The sequence below is a fragment of the Lynx rufus genome, unplaced genomic scaffold, assembly GCF_022079265.1.
Source record: "Lynx rufus isolate CCGP_SWC_20201006 ecotype Redwood Valley unplaced genomic scaffold, mLynRuf1.p SCAF_2, whole genome shotgun sequence".
Classification (NCBI taxonomy): Eukaryota; Metazoa; Chordata; class Mammalia; order Carnivora; family Felidae; genus Lynx; species Lynx rufus.
The window spans coordinates 28,466,978-28,490,569 of record NW_025814834.1 but is presented as its reverse complement, the minus strand read 5'-3'; the positions used below and the strand labels follow the sequence as shown (position 1 = coordinate 28,490,569).

General features: G+C 48.4%; 1 protein-coding gene across 1 annotated transcript; it reads right to left on the bottom strand.

Annotated features, from left to right (window-relative positions):
• Nucleotides 1-2,813, bottom strand: FZD5 (frizzled class receptor 5). Its single transcript, XM_047084623.1, has 2 exons — nt 2,315-2,813; nt 1-2,036 (listed from the first exon to the last, which is right to left on the bottom strand). Exon 2 carries the CDS (start codon nt 1,771-1,773, stop codon nt 1-3), a length of 1,773 nt encoding a protein of 590 aa, XP_046940579.1. The 5' UTR covers nt 1,774-2,036; nt 2,315-2,813.
• Nucleotides 2,814-23,592: the final 20,779 nt, after the last annotated feature.

The following is a 23,592-nucleotide window of genomic DNA, read 5'->3' as shown; positions in this document are numbered from 1 at the left end:
CTACACGTGCGACAGGGACACCTGCTTGTGGTAGGCGGCGGCGGCGGCGGCGGCGGCGGGGGGGCCCGGCGGCCCGGTCCTGCCCGTGAGCGAGGCGCTCGCCTCATAGTCCCCCGCGGCCGTGGCGCCGCCGCTCTTGTGGCCCCGCCGCGGGCGGCAGCAGCATCGGCTGGTGAAGCGCCGCCACGACTCCACAGTCTTGCCGGACCAAATCCAGACGCCCGACGTGATGCCCACCACGAGGCACATGAAGTACTTGAGCATGAGCACCCAGTACTCGGGCTTGGCGCGCGGCTGGCCGGCGTCGGGGCCCGGGCACGCGCAGGTGAGCGCGGCCTCCCAGCTCTCGCGATAGTGCTGCTCGTACAGGTAGCAGGCCACCACGATGCTGGCGGGCACGGTGTACAGGAGAGTGAAGATACCGATGCGGATCATGAGCTTCTCCAGCTTGTCCGTCTTGGTGCCGCCCTGCTTGATGACGCTTCGGATGCGGAAGAGCGACACGAACCCCGCCAGGAGGAAGAGGGTGCCCACCAGCAGGTAGAGCACCAGCGGGCCCAGCACGAAGCCGCGCAGCGAGTTCAGGTTCTGGTTGCCCACGTAGCAGATGCCGGCCACCGGGTCCCCATCCACGGAGCTCAGTGCCAGCGCCGTGATGGACTTGACGCTGGGGATGAGCCACGCGGCCAGGTGGAAGTACTGTGCATAGCCCGCGATGGCCTCGTTGCCCCACTTCATGCCAGCTGCCAAGAACCAGGTGAGCGACAGGATGACCCACCAGATGGAGCTGGCCATCCCAAAGAAGTAGACCAGCAGGAAGACGACAGTGCACAGCGCAGGGCCCGTCGTCTCGTAGTGAATGTGGCTGTGCTCGCGGCTGCAGGCGACGCTGGCGTGGCCCACCACCAGGCGCACCAGGAAGCCCAGCGACACGCACAAGTAGCAGGCAGACAGGAAGATGATGGGACGCTCAGGGTAGCGGAAGCGTTCCATGTCTATTAGGAAGGTGGCTACCGTGGTGGAGGTGGAGATGAAGCACAGCACAGACCACAGCCCAATCCAGAAGGTGGCGAACGTGCGCTCGTCGGGGCTGAAGGAGGGCTGGTAGCAGGGCACGGCGCAGTTGGGCACCTGGCCCGTGCGCACCTTGTTGTAGAGCGGGTGAGACTCCTTCAAGATGGGGACGAAGGGCTCGCGGCACTTGCACACCGACGGGCCCCCGGCGGCGCACTCGCCCCCTGAGGCCGGTGCGCCCGCGGGGCCCGGGAGGGTGGGTTTGGCCGGGAAGGGCCTGGGGGGCGCCGTGGTGGCCTCGCTGCGGTTGTAATCCATGCACAGGACCTCGGCGTCGCGGCCCAGCACCGGGAGGCGGTCGCAGCTCATGCGCTCCGGCCAGGCGAAGCCGTACTGGCGCATGAGCGGCGAGCAGCCGGCCTTGGCGCGCTCGCACACGGAGCGGCAGGGCGGCAGCGGCTTGTGGTAGTCGGGCAGGCAGATGGGCGTGTACATGGAGCACAGGAAGAAGCGCAGGTCCGGCGAGCAGTGGATCTCCACCAGCGGCCAGAACTGGTGCACCTCCAGGCCCGCCTCGTCCTGCGTGTCGTGGTTGAACTGGTTGGGCATGTGCGTCAGGTTGTAGCCGATGCCGCGGCACATGGGCACTGTGATTTCCTGGCACACTGGGGCCTTGGAGGCAGCCGCCGCCCGGCCCGCCAGCTGCGCCAGGAGCAGCAGCAGCAGGGAGGGCGGTGCGGACGGGTCAGGCCGAGCCATAGCCCCCTCCCTCCCCTCGCCGCGCCCGCCGCAGCCCGCGCGGGGCCCACGCAGCCGGGGAAACCGGGCCGGCCTTTCCGCCGACTCGTGTGTGGCGCCGGGGCTGGCAACCTGTTGGTTTCTTTTTCTCTTAAATCCGTCCAAAGATAAACTGTTTCGGGAAGGCGCTGCCTCCGCAGGCAGCGCTCTGCTCTTCGCCAGATAGGGCTGGGGAGGGACGGTTAGGGCTCCGATTCCAGGAGAAGTACTCTTTAAAAAAGAAGCTGAGGGAGAAGAAAAATTGCAACCACTCCCAGTTAGAAGGGAGTCAACCGCTCAGTCCCCGCAAGCGCTCTCCAAATCTCCAAGTTAATGTCTCTTCCTTCCCTCCCCTCCACCTCCGGGAACCAAACTACTGACTCCCGGCCCACCCCCACGCCCCTCCTCCCTTAACGCTGGGCCTTCTAGGCTGTACCCCGGGGTCAGAGAGCTCAGCCGCCAGGAAAAGCGCGGAGGAACCGGGAAACGAACGGAAAGAAAGGGGTTAGGCGCGGGCTCTCACCTTCGCGGATCCTGAAAAGCAGATAGTCGTCAGCCAGCCTGGGTCTCCTGTTCCTGGGGCAGTCTCTCAGAAATGCGACTCAGAGACGGGCTGGCACCCGGAAAGTTTGGCGATAGGCTGGGTACCCGAGGCGAGGCACATGGCAGCAGGTGGGGGCTTCTCAGAGAGGAGGTCGCACCCTGAACGCGGTCGCCGCAGGCCGGTCACTCGCCCTCTCCTCCTCCGGGGCCCCCCGCATGATCCGAGCGGGGCAGAGCAGGAGCCGACCGTGCGTTCTACCGGGGTCCGGGAGCCGGACGAAGGGCGAGCGCGCCTGGCAGCACCTGGGCGAGAGGAAGGCGGTGTGCGGCAGCCTGGGGATCCCGCCGCCTCACTGCACCGCGAGCAGCTGGCGCTAGCCCCGCCGGGACTGCATGGTGCTCGCCCGCCGCCGCGTCCCGCCGGCCGCTCGCCTCCTCCCCTGCAGGGGGCTCCGCGCTCCAGCGGACTCCTGGGGGCGGTGGCGGCGCTCCCGGGACGCGCCCGGCTCGGCTCCTCCCCCGCACTCTCTCACTCTTTTGCCCACCTCCAGCGGGCACCGAACGGCGCGCGCGGCGGCGACGACGGTGGAGTCACGGCCGCGGGCTGACTGGCCTCTCCCGCCCCGCCCGGGTCACCTGCCTCTAATGCCCGCCGGGAGGCCCCGCCCCTTCCCCGCCCCCTCGCGCTGGGGCTCGGTTGGTGGGCCGCCCCGCCACGTTCTCCGCGCGTCCCCGCCCACTGCCCCGCGGGCTCGGCCTCTCCCCCTGCGCCCTCCGGCCCCGCCCGGAGCCGGCCGCCGAAGAGAGCCGGCCAATAGCTGGCCGGAGAGCGATGGGGGCGGGGCGAATGCTAATCGCTCCTTCTAGAGACCCCCGGCGGGAAACCCTTGCCAGAAGTCCCTCCGGAGTTCGCTGCGGGCGCTCAGCGGTCCCCGGCTCACTTTCCTGTAATAGGCTGGCTTATGAACCCTTGCTTCCAGGGCCCCTACCAGGTCTCTCTGCAGCTAAAAATCTTCACAGTCCAGCGCTTGTTTAAAAGAACCGCTCGAAGAATCATTCTTAACCGTGGCACCTGCCTGCGCTCTGCGCTGTCCTCCTACCAGGTGAGCTCACACTGAGAGAAGAGCGAAGGTGTATTGAGTCCCTACTGCGTGCCAGACAGCGCGTTAATCGTTTATACCTTAATACAAGATCTCAGATGTTTACAATCCTGTGAGACAGGTACTCCTTACAGGTGAAGGAACAAAGGTTGAGAAGCTTGACCAAGGCAACCGAGCTAATACTTCCCCAAGAAAGCCGCAACATAGGCAGCCTTCACCCCAGTATTCCGAGCGCCTGGCACATAGTAGGCGCTCAAATGCTAACTCAGGATTCGAACCCACGTATCTGCATCCCAGTTTTAACCACTGTCCCCACCCGTGTACTACCTGTATCTCCTAGTCTTCAACCTTTACTGTTGCACTTAACAAACTCTTATTGTCGCCATAAAGTGATTTTCTTCCTGTCTTTGGAAGACTCGAGAGATGTTAGTCCTCTATCTGTCGAAGTTTAAAAGCCCAAGCAGTTCCGAAATCGCCTGCGGAGAGAAGCCGCGCCAGCTCGCGGATCTGTTGCGGGTAGGGCGCCTGGCCCCCCGGGGCTGCGAGCTGTAAGAGCCGTGCACTGGCTCGCCTCTGGGGAGCGGGGGCGCTGGGAGCAGGCCCGGCAGGAGGGAGGACCAGCTGGGTGCCCCGACTGCTGGGACACACAGTGGCGCTCTCCAGATAGGTTATTATGCTGCAAGTTTTAAATGTCTTAAAAATGCCTCTTTTCTACGTGTTCTAATTAGGTTGGGAGACTGAGGTGTTTAGCATTCTTGAAATTCATTCACACGCTTACAAAAGGGTTTGCATTGTTTCCTGCTCCCCCCACCCCTTCCTTCTTCTGGGAAGAAGGCGGGGGGGGGGGGGGGGCGGGAACAGGAGGGCCTGGGTACTTCAAGGAGTCAGGACTGGACTAAAGGGTTGAGACATATAGACTGCAGTTATCGTCGTTCTTCTGTCCTGGATCCCGTTTGTACAGATTGGGAGACTGGATTGCAGAAGAGCCGTCTCCCTCCGGCTCATCACCAAGGCTTTGTGGAAAATTATGAAGATATGTGCATTAATCCCAGACTCAAAGTTTAAAGTGAATAAATACAGTTGTTTCACAAGCATCAAAACTATTAATAGATATATTTAGAATGTACCTTCCACCTTTCATGCGCTGAAATTCTACAGGTGTTCATATTTAACCTCTTTTGTGTTTTGGAAACACTTGGCACTCTGGGTCGGCAAACATCCCAGGGTTGAAAGTAGTGGGAGTTGAAAAGCTATGGAATAGCAATCAGAAAGAAAGGGAAACCCTCAGTGGAAAGTATGTGCAGACTGTGAAAATGCCAAGCAAGGGCTGTCTCATTCTGTGCCCTTTATGCAACGTGTGTATTATTGGGGATGGACAAGTGTTGGCTAATAATAAAAATTATTTGAAGTTGGAGAATGTTAATCACTCACACTGGAATTTAGCCAGAATACTTGTGTTATTTCACTTGGTTCTGATTCAAACGATGTTATCTACTGGTCTGTAAACCTCTCCCTTCTTAATCAAGAGCGAAATGTTATTTTTGCTTGGAGATCTCTAATAATAGTAGTAACAACAGCAGGAAACTTTGCCAAGAGAGACTTATTTTGCATTGTATAGTTTTTGTATCATTTAAAATTTTGCTTTTTTTACACATACTACTTCAGTTTAAAGGCAGTTTAAAATACGCTGTTTAACATGTATTAGGCAGGCTGCTAAATAATTCATTTAGAGCTCATTTGATCGTTGCAACAATCAGATGAAATGGGTACCCTAATGGCTTACTTGAGGTGACCAATTTAGTCCATCAGAAGGATAGAAACCAAATTGGTCTCCCGACTCATAATTTATTATTTAACAAACTAGAAAACACTACGTGATTTTTTAAAGGTGCAATTTGGAAGCATTCTTGTCAATGAATTCGCTCATCTGTACTTCCACGTAGCCATTCGTCCGTCCATCCATCCATCCGTCCATCCATCCATCCATTCATCCAAGAAACATCAGTTTCTGAGTTGAAGACACAACTATGTTAAACATGTTTCTGCAAAGCGAAATTCATGAAATTCAACGTAAATTATTGTCCAGCGTGTTTATGAATTAATGAAAATACAGAGAACAATGCTAAATATTCCATCAAGGGGGGCATCTGGGTGGCTCAGTCGGTTGAGCATCCGACTTTGGCTCAGGTCATGATCTCACAGTTTGTGGGTTTGAGACTTGCGTTGGGCTCTGTGCTGACAGCTCAGAGCCTGGAGCCTGCTTCGGATTCTGTGTCTCCCTCTCTCTCTGCTCCTCCCCCACTCACACTGTGTCTCTCTCTCTCAAAAATAAATAAACATTTTTTAAAAATTAAACATTTGGGACTCCTGGATGGCTCAGTCAGTTAAGCGGCCGACTTCGGCTCAGGTCATGATCTCGCGGTCCGTGAGTTCGAGCCCCGCATCGGGCTCTGTGCTGACAGCTCAGAGCCTGGAGCCTGTTTCGGATTCTGTGTCTCCCTCTTTCTGACCCTCCCCCATTCATGCTCTGTCTCTCTCTGTCTCAAAAATAAATAAACGTTAAAAAAAATTAAACATTTTACCAAGTAAGTGTGTGATATTCCAAAAGTGTTGAGGTACTGGCTTTGGATTTTGTCATCAGGGAATAGTTGGAGCATTTTGAATCTCACTAGACTTGTGTTCCTTATCTATGCATTATTCTGTTGACACACTTGAGAGTTCCATGCTATAGGAATGACTGGACAGGTTAACTTTGTATAATCTTCAGTGTCTTCATAATCAAGCCTGGAACCGTATGCTGCACACAAACACCTTCAGTAAATATTTGTGAAATAAGTGGATGAATGATTGACAACGTGAATGAGATTACCTTCCTAAACTTTAGCAGCTGGCATTGAATCCTTGCATGCAGCTTCTCTTACATCTCTGAGGTTGACCATATACAAATGCAGCATGAGTCCAAGCCTTGTCCCTGCCTAGCAGCTCAACCACCTAACAGCTCCAGGGGCTCTCTGCTTGCCTGCAAAATGGAGTTACAGATAGTTCGCTCCTTCATAGTGTTGTAGTGAGGGGATAAATGAATTTATACGGTAAAGGGCTTAGAACCTCATTTAGTGCCTGGGAAGTCTATATAGTCTTAGTCATTATTATTAGTTTCCACTATGGTTCATTCTACTTTTCTGTTTTCCCAACCTTTTATATTCTCTTTTGCGTATTACTTTAATAATGGGGGAAAGTTACACTTTTTAGATGCACTTTGTTGGAGCACACTCTCAGCCGTCACCAGCCATCTCTGGTAGTTAGACATTAGATACATTTTATGCCAAAGCAGAGATCATTTCACTTGCCCTGAATGCAAGTGCAACCAGCCAGTCACTCTGCAAACGTACACAGTGCTGGCCCAGAAGAGACACTGCCAGCCGACATGAATCCCTCGCAGGTGTTTCCAGACTGGCTCCTTCCATGTCCTAGAGCGTTTCTGATCTCTTCTCTTACCAGATCACACCCCTCTACATGGGAAACCAAGTCCCTAATCAGAGAATTAACAAGAGGAGTCATTTACCCATGTGCATAATGAGAATGCCTCGTTCACATTATAAGAGGAATAATTCAACGATAATCTTTAGTCCTTTCTGCTCCACCACGGTGGTATGGTGGAGATTATAGAAAAGTAAAAGCTTTTTCTTCCCCCAAAGGTAATGGAAGTACTAATCTTTCCCACATTAAACTGTGGCTCTTAGCGGCACATTATGATCACCTGGGGGAGTCTTAAGAAACACTGATGCTTGGGCCCTATTAAATCAAAATCTCTAGTTCAGGGACCATTGAGATCTCATTTTTTTGGTTTTGCTTGTTTGTTTGCCTGCTTGTATTGCTGTTTTGTTTTAACTCTCCAGGTGATCCTGATTTTTAGCTAGGCTCAAGAATGACTGACACAGATGACTTTGTTATTTTCTCAGTCCAGCCCCAACCTTGGGCCCAGCTGGATCTTCTGCCAAAGGGGTTAATCACATCAGGGTGCAAATGGGGCACCTCAGGAGAAAGTATAGAGAAGCGCAGCCTAGTTGCATGTGAGTCTGTTTGGACTGAAGGAAAAATTGTGTAAAGCAACAGAACTGTGGTATGGTGATGATATGGTTAACAGCAGTGGGGACAATAATAACACTTTATGTATATCATCTCTTTTGCCTCTGGAATCTTGTAAGGGCGATATTATTATTTCCATGTTATAGATTAAGAAACGGAGGTTCAGACAAGTTAAATAACTTGTTATACAGGGTTACATAGCTTCCAACTTAGATTTTCCTGACTCCAAAGCCTATGCGGCCATCGACTGCAGACCTCAAGTTAAGCCCCGCAGAGAGGGTCCTGAGAACCACCAGATGGTAAATCTTGAGAGAAGCAACTTTCCTTGTTCCTTTGCATCACTTTCCTAGGGACCAGGGTGAATCTTCAATTCTGGTGCGGCCTCTTGTGGAGGAGGGGCTAATGTGTGAAGAAGCTGAAGACTCTGGATTCACCTAGACTCCAGTGTGAGACTAGAGCCAATTTGTTCTCTGAGCTTTGCAGACCAGGCATGAAGTGGGACGCCCTTTAGACTTAGAACCTCCCTGGCATCTCGGCAGGTCCAGGTCAGTAAATATTGATGTCACGCATGCTGTGGGCCAAGCACTGGTGCTGGGGTGCAAAGATGATGAGGCAGGGACTTTCCAGGCAGGGCATGGTGGGAGCGCAGATGCACCTATCTCAACCTGGTGGCTCAAGGAAGACCTGGGCTGTGCCCAGAAGGCTGAATAGGAGTTAGGCAATTTATCAGTCAGAGTTTAGTACAGGAAAGAGAAACCACCCCGGGTATTTCAAGCAGAGGAAGACTTAATACTGAGAATCAAGCAGGGCCTCACAAAATTGTTGGAAAGGCTGGAGGGGCAGAAGTCAGGAGGCTACCTGGACTGTTGAGTTCAAGGGACCACCACAGTAGCCGAGTCCCAGAAATCAGTGGTGTTGCTGCCGCAGCTGCCTTCACACCCATGAACCTGGCGACTAGACACTGAGACAGGATGGAGTCCAGCACTGAGGCCTCTTAGCATTACCTCTGAGACTGCGCTTGCCAGCCTCAGCTGAAGCAGCCTGGTGCCTTCCCTTTGCACCTGCTGGATCTCCAAGGAATGCACCTGGTTGACCAAACATATATTGTATCCAGACCCTAGCTGCAAGAGAGTCTGGGAAATATCATTTTCAAGTGTCCAGTTTCTCCAACAAGATTTCTAGAAGGATATAACAGAAACAATCCTAGTATCTACTACAGGTGAAAAAACTGAGAACTTCCTAGACAGAGGAATCTGCACAAGTAAAGGGCATAAGGCCACAGAAGAGCACAGGACAAGTGGCTCTCAGGGAGTAACAGAAGCATCTGAATCAACGTTTTTACCTGAAATCACATTCGTGTCTAATTAATGTTATCTTTAAATTTAGATCCATACATCTACTCTACAAATAACATGCTTTTACTGACACAGTGCTGGACTTATTCAACTGACTACTAATGCAGAAGGAGAAAGGAAATGAGCAAAAAGCACAACAAAGAAATAAATGGAAGTATTAAGTGAGAAAACAGAACCTTAACCTTCGCCAAGCATGATGTTGCAAACACTATTGATACTCAAGACTCATCTCTTCTCTTTCCTAACAGAACCCCAGTTTTTGGTTTTGTTTTATTTTGAGTCTACACTTTTCTGCACAGCCATGTGCTCCAAGGGGACTCAGTCCAAGCCTCAAGAAGTAACATGTATTTGGTGCAACCCATCGTGCTCCCCCATTTCCTCTTATTAGTATATAGGTTAGACAGGTGCACAGGGCACAGTTCTGGCCAATAAGGAGGCGTGCTGATGGGAGAGATTTTACTCCAGAGGAGAAGCAGCCCTCTCTCTTGCTGGATATTATTTTGTCTGCGTGCAGCGCCTACCATTGTGGGCACCATCTTGCAACCGTGAAAGGGCTCAGCTGACACATGAGGAGGGATGACATTGAGGCTGCCTGAACCGCCTGCCTCCAGACTTCTTATGTGATGCAACACACTGCTAGTTTCTTAAGCCAACTGAGTCACTGTTTTCTGTCACTTGCAACTGAGAACATCGTGACTACTACGTGCAGTCTGTGGATTCAGGATGACGATCTGCCCACTTAAACTTGGGTAATAGAAGTCTCTGAAGAAATTTAAGGACAAACATTTATCCTCTTCCCCCCCCCCTTTTTTTTTTTTTAACCAGAAAAACTGTTATTCATCCTTCAAAAGTATTCAAGACCCGCTCAAATGTCATTCCTGTCTGGCTGAGCTGTTTGTTGTAGACTGTATTCCCACAACCCTTCCTCCACTCCTCTGTTACAGAGTTTTACTCCTTCTCTTTCAACAAATATTTATGGAGTGCCTATTATGGGTTTGGTAATCTTTTAGGCGGAGGAGTTGCAGCAGGGAACTAAATGCATGGAGATTCCAGTCTAGTGGCAAGACAGAAAATGATGGAAAACACTTAAATGTGATGACTCTTATCAAAGGGGGGGGCGGGGAAAGAATTCTTATGGCAGCTTTTAAAAGAGGAGGAAGTAACTACCTTGAGTTTATTTTATTGTGCTGTGATTATCTGTTTATGTATCAATTGTTTCCAATCGGTTGTATGTTCCTGCAACCTCACATCCCTCACCGCCTGCCTAAGAAATCGGATTTTCCAGGGGCGCCTGGGTGGCGCAGTCGGTTAAGCGTCCGACTTCAGCCAGGTCACGATCTCGCGGTCCGGGAGTTCGAGCCCTGCGTCGGCTCTGGGCTGATGGCTCAGAGCCTGGAGCCTGTTTCCGATTCTGTGTCTCCCTCTCTCTCTGCCCCTCCCCCGTTCATGCTCTGTCTCTCTCTGTCCCAAAAATAAATAAACGTTGAAAAAAAAAAAAAAAAAAAGAAATCGGATTTTCCAAAGGTGGCTGCAAAAACTTCTCCCATCCGAGGTGTTCTGCAATGTAAACTTGCCATTCCCCGTAGAGGAGGGAAGTGGGAGGTCCTAAGTGCCCCTCCCTTTGAATCTCAGTGGGCTTGTGATGACTTTGACCAACAGATTATGCCGGAAGTGATGCAACGGGACTTCCGTGGATAGGTCATAAAAGGTCATGCAGCTTCTACCTGCTTCTCTTGGAGCACTGGTCTTTGGAAATGTTTCTTCCACGGGGCACTCCCTCTCGAAACCTGTATGTAGGTGCTCCAGGTGACGTTTCCAGCTGAATGAGCGGACAGGTCATCCCAGGCCAGGAGTTGGACGTATGCAAAAGGAGCTTCCAGATGATTCCAGCCCCCAGCCTCAAGTTTTCCCAACTGAGGCCCCGGGTATCAGGAAGCAAAACCAAGCCATCCCTTACTGTTTGTCCTGCTAACTCGTGGCCGACAGCATCCCTGAGCATAATAAAATGCACACTGGGTTTACACCACTAGTTTGGAGTGGAAAACCCCAAACCTGCCTTCCTGTGAGACCTTAGATGACCAAGTAGACAACTTTTTTTCTTTTTACCGGACGCAGCTGGTGATCAGCTTAGGCACTGAAGCTCGAGGACTTTCATCCTGTTGAACCTCGCTCACGATGATATGCATGTGAAATGTCTAATCTTTTAAAACACAAATCTTCACCATTGATCTTAATATCCCGCTGCAGTGAGTTCCCCAGGTCAATTGTGTAGAGTGGGGAAAAAAGTACCTTCTTTTATCCATTTTAAACATGCTGTCTTTTCATCCCATCCCGTTCTTCCCCAAGTAAAGCGATTTCCATTTTGTGGCTACCTGGACACAGGGAGCTGAGTTGAGACAATAATCTTGCTTTGAGCCGGTTACCCACAAGGCCTCAGGTGTGCTGAGACACGGCACAGTGGATCTTAGCTGGTAGCTTCAAGGTGGTGGGGCACTCTTCTAATTAGTCACACGTTTAGTGCCAAGCTTTTAAAAACTAATGTCTGGGGCGCCTGGGTGGCTCAGTCGGTTAAGCGTCCGACTTCAGCTCAGGTCACGATCTCGCGGTCCGTGAGTTCCAGCCCCACGTCGGGCTCTGGGCTGATGGCTCAGAGCCTGGAGCCTGCTTCCGATTCTGTGTCTCCCTCTCTCTCTGCCCCTCTCCCATTCATGCTCTGTCTCTCTCAGTCTCAAAAATAAATAAACATTAAAAAAAATTTTAAAAAAATAAAAAAAATTAAAAAATAAAAACTAATGTCTATGGGTATCTTCTTGTGGGGCTGGTAAACAGAACACAATATGGTGGGAAGAGCATTGGCTAGTACATGCACAATCTGGATTCAAGTCTTTTTTTTTTCCATTTATTTATTTTTGAGAGAGAGAGAGAAGCAGAGAGGGAGACAGAGAATCCCAAGCAGGCCCCGCGCTATCAGCGCAGAGCCTGATGTGGGGTCTGAACTAACAAACCATGAGATCATGACCTGAGCCAAAACCAAGAGTAGGATGCTTGACCAGCTGAGACACCCAGGCACCCCTGGATTCAAGTCTTATCTTGTGAGTGAGCTGTGTGTCCTTGGACATAACACTTAACCTCTCTGGACCTCATTTTTCTCAACTATAGAATGAGGAGACCAGAGGGCCCTGTGGCACCCTTTTGCCTCTAACATTCTATGAATTATAAATATTTGCCAGTCATTTTGAGACATCTACTACATGAATTCATGAAAAGAAAAAGTTTGTTATTCTCAACACTTTTTCCTTTTTAGCTCTAAAGCAGGGCTGGAGAGAACCCCTTCTCCCCCTGAAAAAATCCTCTAGTTTTTTTTTAGAACAAATGTTATCTTTTTCCAAAACCAGAATCCAAACTAGGCTTCAATGACCGAAAATAGGTTCTCACTGTGGCTCTCACTGTGAGAGCTCCTGTAGCCTGAGTCCTTTTGGTTTGGGGGTGCGCCCCTAGAACTCCCTTCTGTCTTGCTTCCAGGAGCCTACCCTTCTCACCACTGCACGCTGGATATCTGTGCTGAGACACTTCATGCCAAGGGATGAGAATGAATGGTTGAGGCGACCACCTTGCTGTATGACCACCTTGGGGAGGAAAAAGAATACTGTCCAGTGAGCAATGCAGTAGGAACTATTCAAGTGAATCTCAATCTGAAGTCTCTTCGCAATCCTCTTTTCCACACAGAGGGAGAAAGTAGTCACTGGCTGGAGCTTAGGGAAAGCCTCAGTCTCACTGAGCCTGGACTCACTGTGCTTATTTGCTGGTCTGCTAAATATTTCTTCAGCAGTTGTGATACTTAGAACTTCACAGGCTTGAACCTGCTTCTTCAGTTCTGGATCTGGTTTTCTCTTACTGAATGCTCACTTTCCAATCTCAAGTGGGGGGAAGTGCTTCTTGTCTCTGATTTTTAAATTCATTGCAGAACCACCACTCTTGAAGAGCTATCGGGTTGGAGGGGTAGATTGCTTCTCGCTTTTGGGTTAGCAAATTTATCAGTAGAAGGCCCTGCTTGACAGAAACCTATTTGCAGGGCTAATATAACTTCTGAGGTCTTTATCATGGGTGGAGGGTATGACTCTTAGCTTTAAGGTATAGAGTCTTAGACTCTTAGATGTCAAGTGACAAGTGGGTGAATAACAGCAATGAAAGTAACAAAATCTCTAATCCCTAGAAAAGCTTTTTGAAAAACAGGAATCCTCAAGAAGAGCCCTCCTCTATCTTCCTTAATAATGTATCTCGTGTCCTAAACGATCACGCATATCCCCTTCCTTATCATCATCATAAGACGTAAGAATGTTCCCGTGTGTTTGTTGAGAACATCAGGGAAGGCTTGAAAACATCACGGCAACATCCGTAGCAACACCCTCACTTGTACCAGCGGGGAAACTGAAGATCACGGAGGGTGAATTATTTGGCTGTTATCTGCTTATTTAGATTATTTGGTTAAACCAATCGCAAGTGTAGCTCTTCTTCAGGATGCTGCCACCCCTGCTGGGCTGCCTTCGTGTGTGCTCGGTGACTCCTCGGTTGTAGCTAAAAAAAGGAAGCTCGTGTACCATACACCACAGTCTGGTCCCCCTTCTGCCTTCCTACTCACGCTGTAGTGAGGGGATGGCTCTGAAGGACTTGCTGGCTTCGAAACCCTTCAGCCCACATGGGCTGTGCTGTGTCATTGCTTGTTGCCCAGGGGCACACTGCAAAAATGACTTACCGTTTAAATAAGTGGTACATACAGAACTGGCCAAGCAATGGGCTGCACTTTTTTTTTTTTTTAAACTAATAGACTTTAGAGCAGTTGTGGGTTTACAGAAAATTGAGCAGATACTGGGGATTCCCAATATGCCCTCCTCCCACTCACATCTCCCCCTGTTATTTTTTTAAAATTGTTTTTAATGTTTATTTATTTCTGAGACAGAGACAGAGCATGAGTGGGGGAGGGACAGAGAGAGGCGGGGGACACAGAATCCGAAGCAGGCTCCAGGCTCTGAGCTGTCAGCACAGAGCCCGATGCGGGGCTCAAACTCACAGATGGCGAGATCATGACCTGAGCCAAAGCCGAACGCTCAACCAACTGAACCACCCAGGCACCCCTCTCCCCCTGTTATTAATATCTTGTCTTAGTGTGGCACATTTGTTACACTGGTGAGCCAGTATTTATATATTATTATTAACCAAGGCCCATAGTTGACATTAGGAATTCATTCTTATCAACAAAACTAAAAGGCAACCTACTGAACGGGACAAGATACTTGCAATGACCTATCTGATAAAGGTCGGTGTCCAAAATCTATAAAGAACTTATAAAACTCAACACCGAAAAACAAATAATCTAGTCAAAAATTGGGCAGAAGACACAGATAGACACTTTTCCAGAGAAGATATTTAGATGACTAACAGACACACGAAAAGATGCTTGACATCACTCATCAAGGAAATACAAATCAAAACCACCATTAAATACCACATCACACCAGGCAGAATGGCTAAAATTAACAACAGAGGAAACAACAGATGTTGGTGAGGATGTGGAGAAAGTTGCACTGTTGGTGGGGATGCAAACTGGTGCAGCCACTCTGGAAAACAGTATGGAGATTCCTCAAAAAGTTAAAAATAGAACTACTCTATGACCCAGCACTACTGGGTATTTATCCAAAGGATACAAAAAGACTAATTCAAACATGCATCCTGATGTTTATAGCAGCATTGTGAACAGTAGCAAAATTAGGACAGAGCCCAAATGTCCATCAAACAATGAGTGGATAAAGAAGATGTGGTATGTATATACAATGGAATATTATTCAGCCATCAAAAAGGATGAAATCTTGCCATTTGTAACAACATGGGTAGAACTAGAGTGTATTGTCATTCTAAGAGAAATAAGTCAGAGAAAGACAAATACCGTATGATTTCACTCGTATGCGGAATTTAAGAAACAAACACAGAGGGGGGAAAAAGAGAGGCAAACCAAGGAACAGACTCTTAACTGTAGAGGACATACTGAAGATTATCAGAGCGGAGGTCGGTGGGGGGATGGGTTAAATAGGTGATGGGGATTAAGGAGGGCCCTTGTGCTGAGCACTAGGTGTTGTGTATAAGTGATGAATCATTAAATTCTACACCTAAAACTGAAAAAAAAAGCACTCATTGTTTATATTGTACAGTTCTATGGGTTTTGACAAATACTATTATGTATCCGCTGTTACAGTATCATGCAGAATAGCATCCTGCCCTAAAAACCACCTGTGTTTCACCTAATCATCACTTGCCTACCCCCCACCCCAACCCCTGATAGTCACGGATCTTTTTACTCTCTTTACACTTTTGCCTTTTCTAGAAGGTCATATAGTTGGAATCATACAGTATATAGCCTTTTAAGACTGGCTTCTTTCACTTAGTAATATGCAATTAAGTTTCCTTCATGGCTTTGATATGGCTTGATAGCTTATTTCTTTTCTTTTTTTTTTATAAACACTTTTGGGGTGGTTTGTTGTTTTTTTTTTTTTTAGAACAGTTGTAGGTTAACAGCAAAAATGAGCAGAAAGTACAAAGAGTTCCCATATACCTCCTCCCCCGCAAACACACAGCTGTACCAATTATCAACATCCCACACCAGAGTGGTACATTGTCACAATAAATGAACCTCCATTGGCACATCATTATCACCCAAAGACCACAGATTACATTTGGGCTCACTGCTGGTTTTGTACATTCTATGGATTTTGACACATGTATAATAATAAGTATCTGCCATTATGGTACCATAAGGAATAGTTTCATCGCCCTAAAGATCCTCTGGGCTCTACCTATTCATCTGTCCTTCTCTCCAACCCCTGGCAACCATAGTTTGGCCTTTTTTTTCAGAATGTCATACAGTTGGAAACATACAGTATTTAGCCTTTTCAGATTGCTTCTTTCACTTAGTAGTGTGTATTTTATGGTTTCTCCATGTCTTTTCATTGTTTGATAGCTCTTTTCTTTCTGGTGGTGAATAATATTCCAGCGTCTATATGTACCACAGTTTATTCATTCACCTGCTGAAGGACATCTTGGTTTCTTCCAAGTTTTGGTAATGATGAATAAAGCTGCTCTAAACATCTGTGTTCCGGTTTTTGTGTGGACGTAAGTTTTCGACTCCTTTGGGTAAATACCAAGGCATGAGGCTTGCTGGATTGCATGTGTGTGAGGGGACGTTTAGTTTTGTAAGACACTCCCAGACTGTCTTCCAAAGTAGTTGTACCATTTTGCATTCCCACCAGCAATGAATGAGAGTTCCTGTTGACCCACATCATAGTCAACATGTGGTGTTGTCAGTGTTTTGGATGTGGGCCATTCTGATAGACGTGTAGTAGTTACTCATCGTTTTAATTTGCAATTCCCTAATATGGTATGGAGCATCTTCTCATATGTTTGTTTCCCATATGTGTATCTTCTTTGGTGAGGTGTCTGTCCAGATTTTTTGACCACTTTTTAAAGTGGGTGTCGTTGTTTGTTTTTTTATTGCTGAGTTCTAAGAGTTCTTTGTATATTTGGATATAGATCCTCTATCAGATACATGTTTTGCAAATTATCTTCTCCAAGTCTGTGGCTTGTCTTATTCTTAACAGTGTCTTTCACAGAGTAGAAGTTTTTCATTTTAATGAAGTCCAGCATCAATTTTCCTTTCATGGATCATAGTGTTGTATCTACAAAGATGTTTAAATGGCTAGGAAACAAGTCATGGAGAGATCACTGGACTCCAGGAAGCAGCTTGAAGAATCTTGGAAGAGACATCATGAGCGGTCCTTCTAACATTTAGAGGGACTTCGGGCTCTACATCAGCCTGAACCGTTAGCACCACTGTCTCCAGACCATTCTCGCCTCTCCATCAGCGCTCTTGTACTGACCACGCCACTGCTTACATCCTTTGGCAGAATGTGGACTTCATCAGTTTGAATTTTATGAGGACATATTTAGGTTTAGTTTTGGGGAACACCATTGCTCCTGAATCCTTGATGGTTTATTAATTAAGTGATTTTTCTGAGGCTAGCAAAGTATTCAAGTCTTTTTAGCAAAATTATGCAGTCGATCTCATCTAAAACAGAAGCAAACAACTCTCGCTTATTTTTAAAGATGGTAAGTTACTCTTTCTAAAGAAAAAACTTCTGACTCTAGCATAAGCGTGAAACTTCAAATTGGAAGTGACATTGTGAGGGAAAATAATACAAAAATAAATAGTTATAACACTTTATGGACCTTTAGATGATCAGCAATTTTCCAAGTATCCTTGTTCAACCATAGACCCAGCTCTTTTATCTAAAGCAACTTTGGTGATTGTCACTTGTAGAATTTATCTTTTGACTTCATACTACTGTGGTTTGCTTATTTGTAAACTATATTGCAGAATGTCTGACAGCCCATCTTGTGTTAGTATTATGTCTTATTCTACCTCAATGTGGGCTCCTTTAAGGTGGGAATCAATGGCGTTCACAGCCCAGCCCAGAATCTTCTTCTTCTTTTTAAATGTTTATTTTTTTGGGGGGGGGGTGCAAAGAGAGAGGGAGAGGAGGGAGAGAATCCCAACCAGGCTCCATGCTCAGTGCAGAGCCTGTTGCGGGGCTTGATCCCATGACAGCGAGATCATGACCTGAGCTGACATCAAGAGCCGGACACTTAACCGTCTGAGCCACCCATGCACCCCCAGCCCAGAATCTTCTATGTAGCAAGCCCCTGTAAGTGCCTGTTGAATTAACTTGTTAAATCTTTATCCAGTAACACTAAGTGTTCAAGAGGATTATAGTTTTGAGGAGACACATTTATAAAAAAAATTTTTAGGGGCACCTGGGTGGCTCAGTCGGTTGAGCGTCCGACTTCGGCTCAGGTCATGATCTCGCAGTTTGTGAGTTCGAGCCCCGTGTTGGGCTGTGTGCTGACAACTCAGAGCCTGGAGCCTGCTTCGGATTCTGTGTCTCCCTGTCTCTCTGCCCCTCCCCCACTTGTGCTCTGTCTCTCTCTCTCTCTATCAAAAATAAAATATAAGGGGGCGCCTGGGTGGCGCAGTCGGTTGAGCGTCCGACTTCAGCCAGGTCACGATCTCGCGGTCCGGGAGTTCGAGCCCCGCGTCGGGCTCTGGGCTGACGGCTCAGAGCCTGGAGCCTGTTTCCGATTCTGTGTCTCCCTCTCTCTCTGCCCCTCCCCCGTTCATGCTCTGTCTCTCTCTGTCCCAAAAATAAATAAACGTTGAAAAAAAAATTTAAAAAAATAAAATAAAATAAAATAAAATAAAATAAAATATAAGGATGATGCCAATTAAAAAAAAATTTTTTTAATTCATTTATTTATTGACAGTGTGCGAGTTCATGGGTGGGGGGTGGGGAGGGGCAGAGAAAGAGGGAGAACGAGAATGCCAAGCAGGCTCTGCACTGTCAGCACAGAGCCTGACACGGGGGCTCGAACCCACGAACTATGAGATCGTGACTTTTGAGCCGAAGACAAGAGTCAGACGCTTAACCAACTGAGCCACCCAGGCGCCCCTATGAAAAATTGCTTTAAGTGAATAGCATTCAGGAAAACAATCCAAAATATTCCTGCAATGTTGAAATATAGAGCAAAGGAGAGAGAAAAAAGTGTGTTAATGATGTTCAACTATATGTTGAACAGCATCGTTCTTCCTTTCCCCCCAGACTCTGAGAAGATGTAGGTACAATTGCAATAAATAAAAGGGAGATTCGGGAAGCACGTAAGGAACACCTTTTTTTGATTTTAAGATTCTTGGAAACTTGGGGGAGGTAAGCAGAAAGCACGGCCCAGAGCCTCCTCTTAAGAGACACAAAGCTGGGGTGACTTCGGTAAGCCCCGTGCAGGTGCTGGAGACAGGGACAGCCACAGGACTGCCGGTTCCCATCCACGTGCTCTTGAGGCTTGCATTTATGGATTCATGTGCAATGAGCAAATCACTGATTGCAACAGAAGCTCACATCCGTGCCTCTTCCTTCCTTATAGGTCTAGTACGAAATGGTGAGTGGTAGGAACACTGCTACCTAGATGCTCCAAGGGCCTTTCTACTTATTGGCTTGAATGCCAGTTCTGAGACCCGGGTCCCCTGTGGCCTCAAGAACGTCTGCAGCATGTTCTCAACTTAGGCTCTACATTGCAACCACCTGGGAGGCTCTACAAAAACGTTGATGCCAGGGTCCCACTCCTGAAGATTTTGACTTAATTGCTCTTCAGTGCAATTTCAGCAAAGAGGTCCCTGTGTAACTTTTTATTGAAGTATATTATGCATGTAGCAACGTGCGCCGTCCTAAGTATGCAGCACAGCGAATTTTTACAAACGGAAGGTACCGGTGTCCCCTGGGCCCAGCTCACGAATCAGAACGTGACAAGCACTCTAGAAGCATGCAGATGCTTGCCCTCCATCTAACCCCACCCCTACCTCTATCCTCACTTCCAACAGCAGAGTTTGGGTGCAGAGATTTTTAAAGCTCCCTCAGATGACTCTGACGTGCAGCCACGATGGAGAACCACGTCTTACTGGTTGAGGGTAGGGAAACGGGATGCAAGAAAACCAAACGCACAGATACAGGTGAAAGAAAATGAGAGCAAATAAGAAACTCAAACTCCCCTCTGCCTCGAGCCAGGCTGTCACCTCTTGTGTTACGTGTATAAGTCCTATTGCACATCAGCAAGTCAATAAGAATTGAAAAAGTTGGGGTTTTTTTTTTTAAACAAAATCCTTCATTTATAAACAAATTTTCTCAGCATTTCCTTCTCAGTAAAGAAATACCTGCCGTCCCGAGGGTTGCCGAAGTCACATGTGCAGCTAATACTTTAAAAAAACGCATGGCGTGCTTTCTACGTGCCCAAGCCCCTCACTGAATGCTTCACGCACTGTCTCACTCAGTCCTCGGAACTCTCAATAATAGTAGGTTATTTTATTTCCCCCATTTTACAGACTGAGCAAACTGAGGCACGAAGGATGAAGTAAGTTGCTCGAGGGCACACAGTTTGGCGTAGCTTCACTTGGAGCATTTCTTCTTGCTGTTATCTCCGCTGTGGTTTTGATTTTATATATCTGTGCCAAGCAACCTCTGTTACTAAATACCTGGGCAAAGATTCCTGGCACTCTGATTTCACTCTTTCAAGGCGCGGTTGGAGGAGGCGGGTGGGGGGAATCACCGAAGTACTGTGTGTGCTGGCATGGACGTTGATGAGCATGTAGTTTGACCACTTTCTTTTTCAGGTGAGGAGACCGGCCAAGAAAGGTTTTGGAGGCCTTACACTCAACGAGAGAAGATTGGAGACGGCCTGAACCCCTGGGGGGGGGGCGGAAAGCGCAGGTAGGGGCATCACTGGGCTGCAGGGCTTTGACTTTTCCTCTAAGCCACAGACGCACAGGTTTGTGACCTTTGTCATTACCACTCTGTGGCTGGTGAGGTGATGTTGCTATGACTATTTAATCGAACATTTGTAGCGAGTCACGTGTGAGTGTTGTTCTTTGCGTAACTACAAAAGTCTCTGTGTAGCTAGCTTCCAACCTGAACGAGACTTGGAACGGATGACCACCGAGCTATCGGAGTTGGGAGCTGGAGGCTCTCCGTTTCCCCGAGTTTGTTCAGTTTGTTTGCATTTCGTGACGTATGCGATTGCCCTCCTAGCATGTTTATCCTGGCAACGGAAGGGGTAGAGCGTGAGAGAGATCGTGTCGAGAAGTTTTCACGGAAAACTTGGTGTCACACGTGTAAGCCTTATTTCGTAAACGCTTCCAAAAAGCAAAACACATCTCAGAAACTGTGGGGTTTGTTGCCTCTTTCTATTTCTGCTCTAAGACTGCTTTGGGGTTTCTTGCGACTGTCCCTTTTATTTTATGTCTTTAATGTTTATTCATTTTTGAGAAACAGAGACAGAGCGACAGAGCATGAGTTGGGGAGGGGCAGAGAGAGACACACACACACATCCGAAGTAGGCTCCAGGCTCTGAGCTGTCAGCACAGAGCTCGACGCGGAGCTTGGACGCGTGAACGGTGAGATCTCGACCTGAGCCGAAGTCGGATGCTCAACCGACTGAGCCACCCAGGCGCGCTGCTACTGTTTGTTTGAGATCTCTCCCCAGCCCCCACCCCTAGGGGTCTGTCTCCTCTCCCTGCTTCCCATATCCCTGGACACTGGTTGGTTGAGTTGCTCTGGTCTTTGGCAGGAAACTCCCTTGGAGCCACAGTGCTGGCTCTGTCGCTGTCTAATTTCCTTCAGAGCAAGTCTTCCAATATAAATTATACCCTCAATTACTTCTCTCTTCCTGGAGCAGTGAATCACGTGCGAGGAGTTGTTAGGGTGGGAACAGCCGGAGACACAGCCGGGAGGTTGGAGCCAGTGCCGGCTTGTCACCCTCATTCTCTGTTTACCCGCGGCAGCCGCCGAAGTGCCTCCTTGCACTCAAGTCGCCAGCGACTGAAGTGCCTTCAGCGTCCGCTCCTGCTACACCCTGTACTCCGTGGGCCTATGTGAAGGGGGGCCGTGCTTTGGAGAACGGGTCTACACTCTTAGGCAAGAAGAAAACTTAGCTTCACTAGGATGGCTTGATATTTGACGGCCATGGTAGATTGCATTAGGACCTCCAGTTTTATCCTGCCCTCTATCACTACCCTCTGCCATGTGATTCTGTGGCTCTTTCCATCATCAAGAGTTGAGTGTATCCTCTGACCCACTGATTCTGCCCATGACCCCTGCTTTGGCCAATAGGATGCTAGCAGGTGGGATACAAGCAGAGGCTTGAAGGCATGCTTGTGTGGTTGGGCTTGCTCTCCTGCATCTCTGCTATTCCCATGAGAGGAGCCTGCCTGGGCTAGACCACTGGTCCCAGGGGGGAGTTGAGAGACATGTGGGGCAGGGGGCCCCCAAGGAAGCTGCCCCAGTCCAGCTCAGCCCCGCCCAGAACAGAGCTGTCCAGCTGCCCCTGAGATGCGTGTGCAAACCCAGCCAAGATCAGCTGCTCTGCCTACCCGGCGTCCCCACGAACCGCAGACGCGGGAGCTGGAGTAGGAAGTGATGGTTATTTTAAGCCTCTGAACTTTGAGATGGTTGGTACCTAGCAATAGCGATGGGGCCATGCCCCCTGAGACTGTTATGACTATATGACAAACAAAAGCACTTTACAAATGTGAAGCCATGGGGAGTGAGCAGAGGGAAGAGGAGGGCTGTTGAACTGGTTCTGGACCCAGAACCTGAAGATCAGAGGTAAAATCCGCTCCCCTCCCCAGTTCGCTCTGTAAACTTGGGTAGATCGTTTAACTTCTCTGGGTCTTTCCACAAATTACAGAGCTGGCTTGCAGACACAAAACCGTGAGAGCTTGAGAAGATATTGGAAAAGTAATATGGGTCCTAGAACTCCATTGGTAGAGAGTTAAGGAAGGGTTGGGGAAGGTGGGAGAGAGGTTCCAGGGGTATTTTAATTTCGTCTAGATAAAACATTTTACCCAAATAAAAGGGAGAGATCCATTAAGTTGGAAATGGGACGATTTTGGAGAATACGTGGGTGTTTTTGTTTTTGAGAGACAGAGAGTGAGAGTGGGGGAGTGAGAAGTGAAGAGAATCTTCAGCAGGCTCCTCGCCTAGGGTAGAGCCCAACACAGAGCCCTCTTTGAGGTTCCATCTCACCAACCATGAGAGTGTGACCTGAGCTGAAATCAAGAGTCGGGCGCTTGACGGACTGAGCCACCCAGAGGCCCCAAGAATGTGTTGGGTCTAAGGGCTGGGAGGTAGACTTGGAGCCCAGATGCAAAGTCTCATTTCCCCAGAGACCAGAGACAATGTCTCAAGAGTGTGGGATACATAAGCAAGGAAGGGGAATGACCCTGAAAATGGGTTATAGAAGGCACCTTCCTGACAGCTCTTCACTTGGAATAGAGCAAAGCTGGGGACAATTATGGAGTCTTTGGTCAAATTCAAATGGAGAGGTAATGGGCCAGACTAGTAGGTAGATGTGCCCGTGTGAGCTCCTTCCTTGACCACCTCTAACTTTTCTTGGTCGTTTATTATCTGACCTTTGACGAGGCACTCATCCTATGGACAAGTAGATAAAATACTGGTCATTTATTTGTTACATATTGATTATATGCTACATTCCAGGAACTGCTGTGGACACTGGGGATGAAACAGTGACTGAGGCATGGTTCCTGAGCTGGCCAGCAGCTCAAGCTAGATGGATTTTTTTTTTTTTAAACCTTGTCATTCATATCAAAACATAAAATACTAGGGGCGCCTGGGTGGCGCAGTCGGTTAAGCGTCCGACTTCAGCCAGGTCACGATCTCGCGGTCCGTGAGTTCGAGCCCCACGTCAGGCTCTGGGCTGATGGCTCAGAGCCTGGAGCCTGTTTCTGATTCTGTGTCTCCCTCTCTCTCTGCCCCTCCCCCGTTCATGCTCTGTCTCTCTCTGTCCCAAAAATAAATAAACGTTGAAAAAAAAATTAAAAAAAACCAAACAAACATAAAATACTAGGTCCCTTTTCAGAGGGGAAAATTATAGCTCAGAGAGATTAAGCGGCTTGTCCAAAGTCTTACAACTTGTAAGAAAAAGATGAAAAATTATACCTTTGACCTTCAATCTGTGTTGTTTCTACGGAACTATGCTGAATCCTCCGGTTGGTTGTTTGACTTTATTTACAAAAATATCACTTTTACACACTGTTTTAGGAGTACATCTGT

What these genes read in the sequence shown, in the direction of transcription:
- FZD5 (XM_047084623.1), bottom strand. Translation starts at nt 1,773, where the DNA reads ATGGCTCGGCCTGACCCGTCCGCACCGCCCTCCCTGCTGCTGCTGCTC.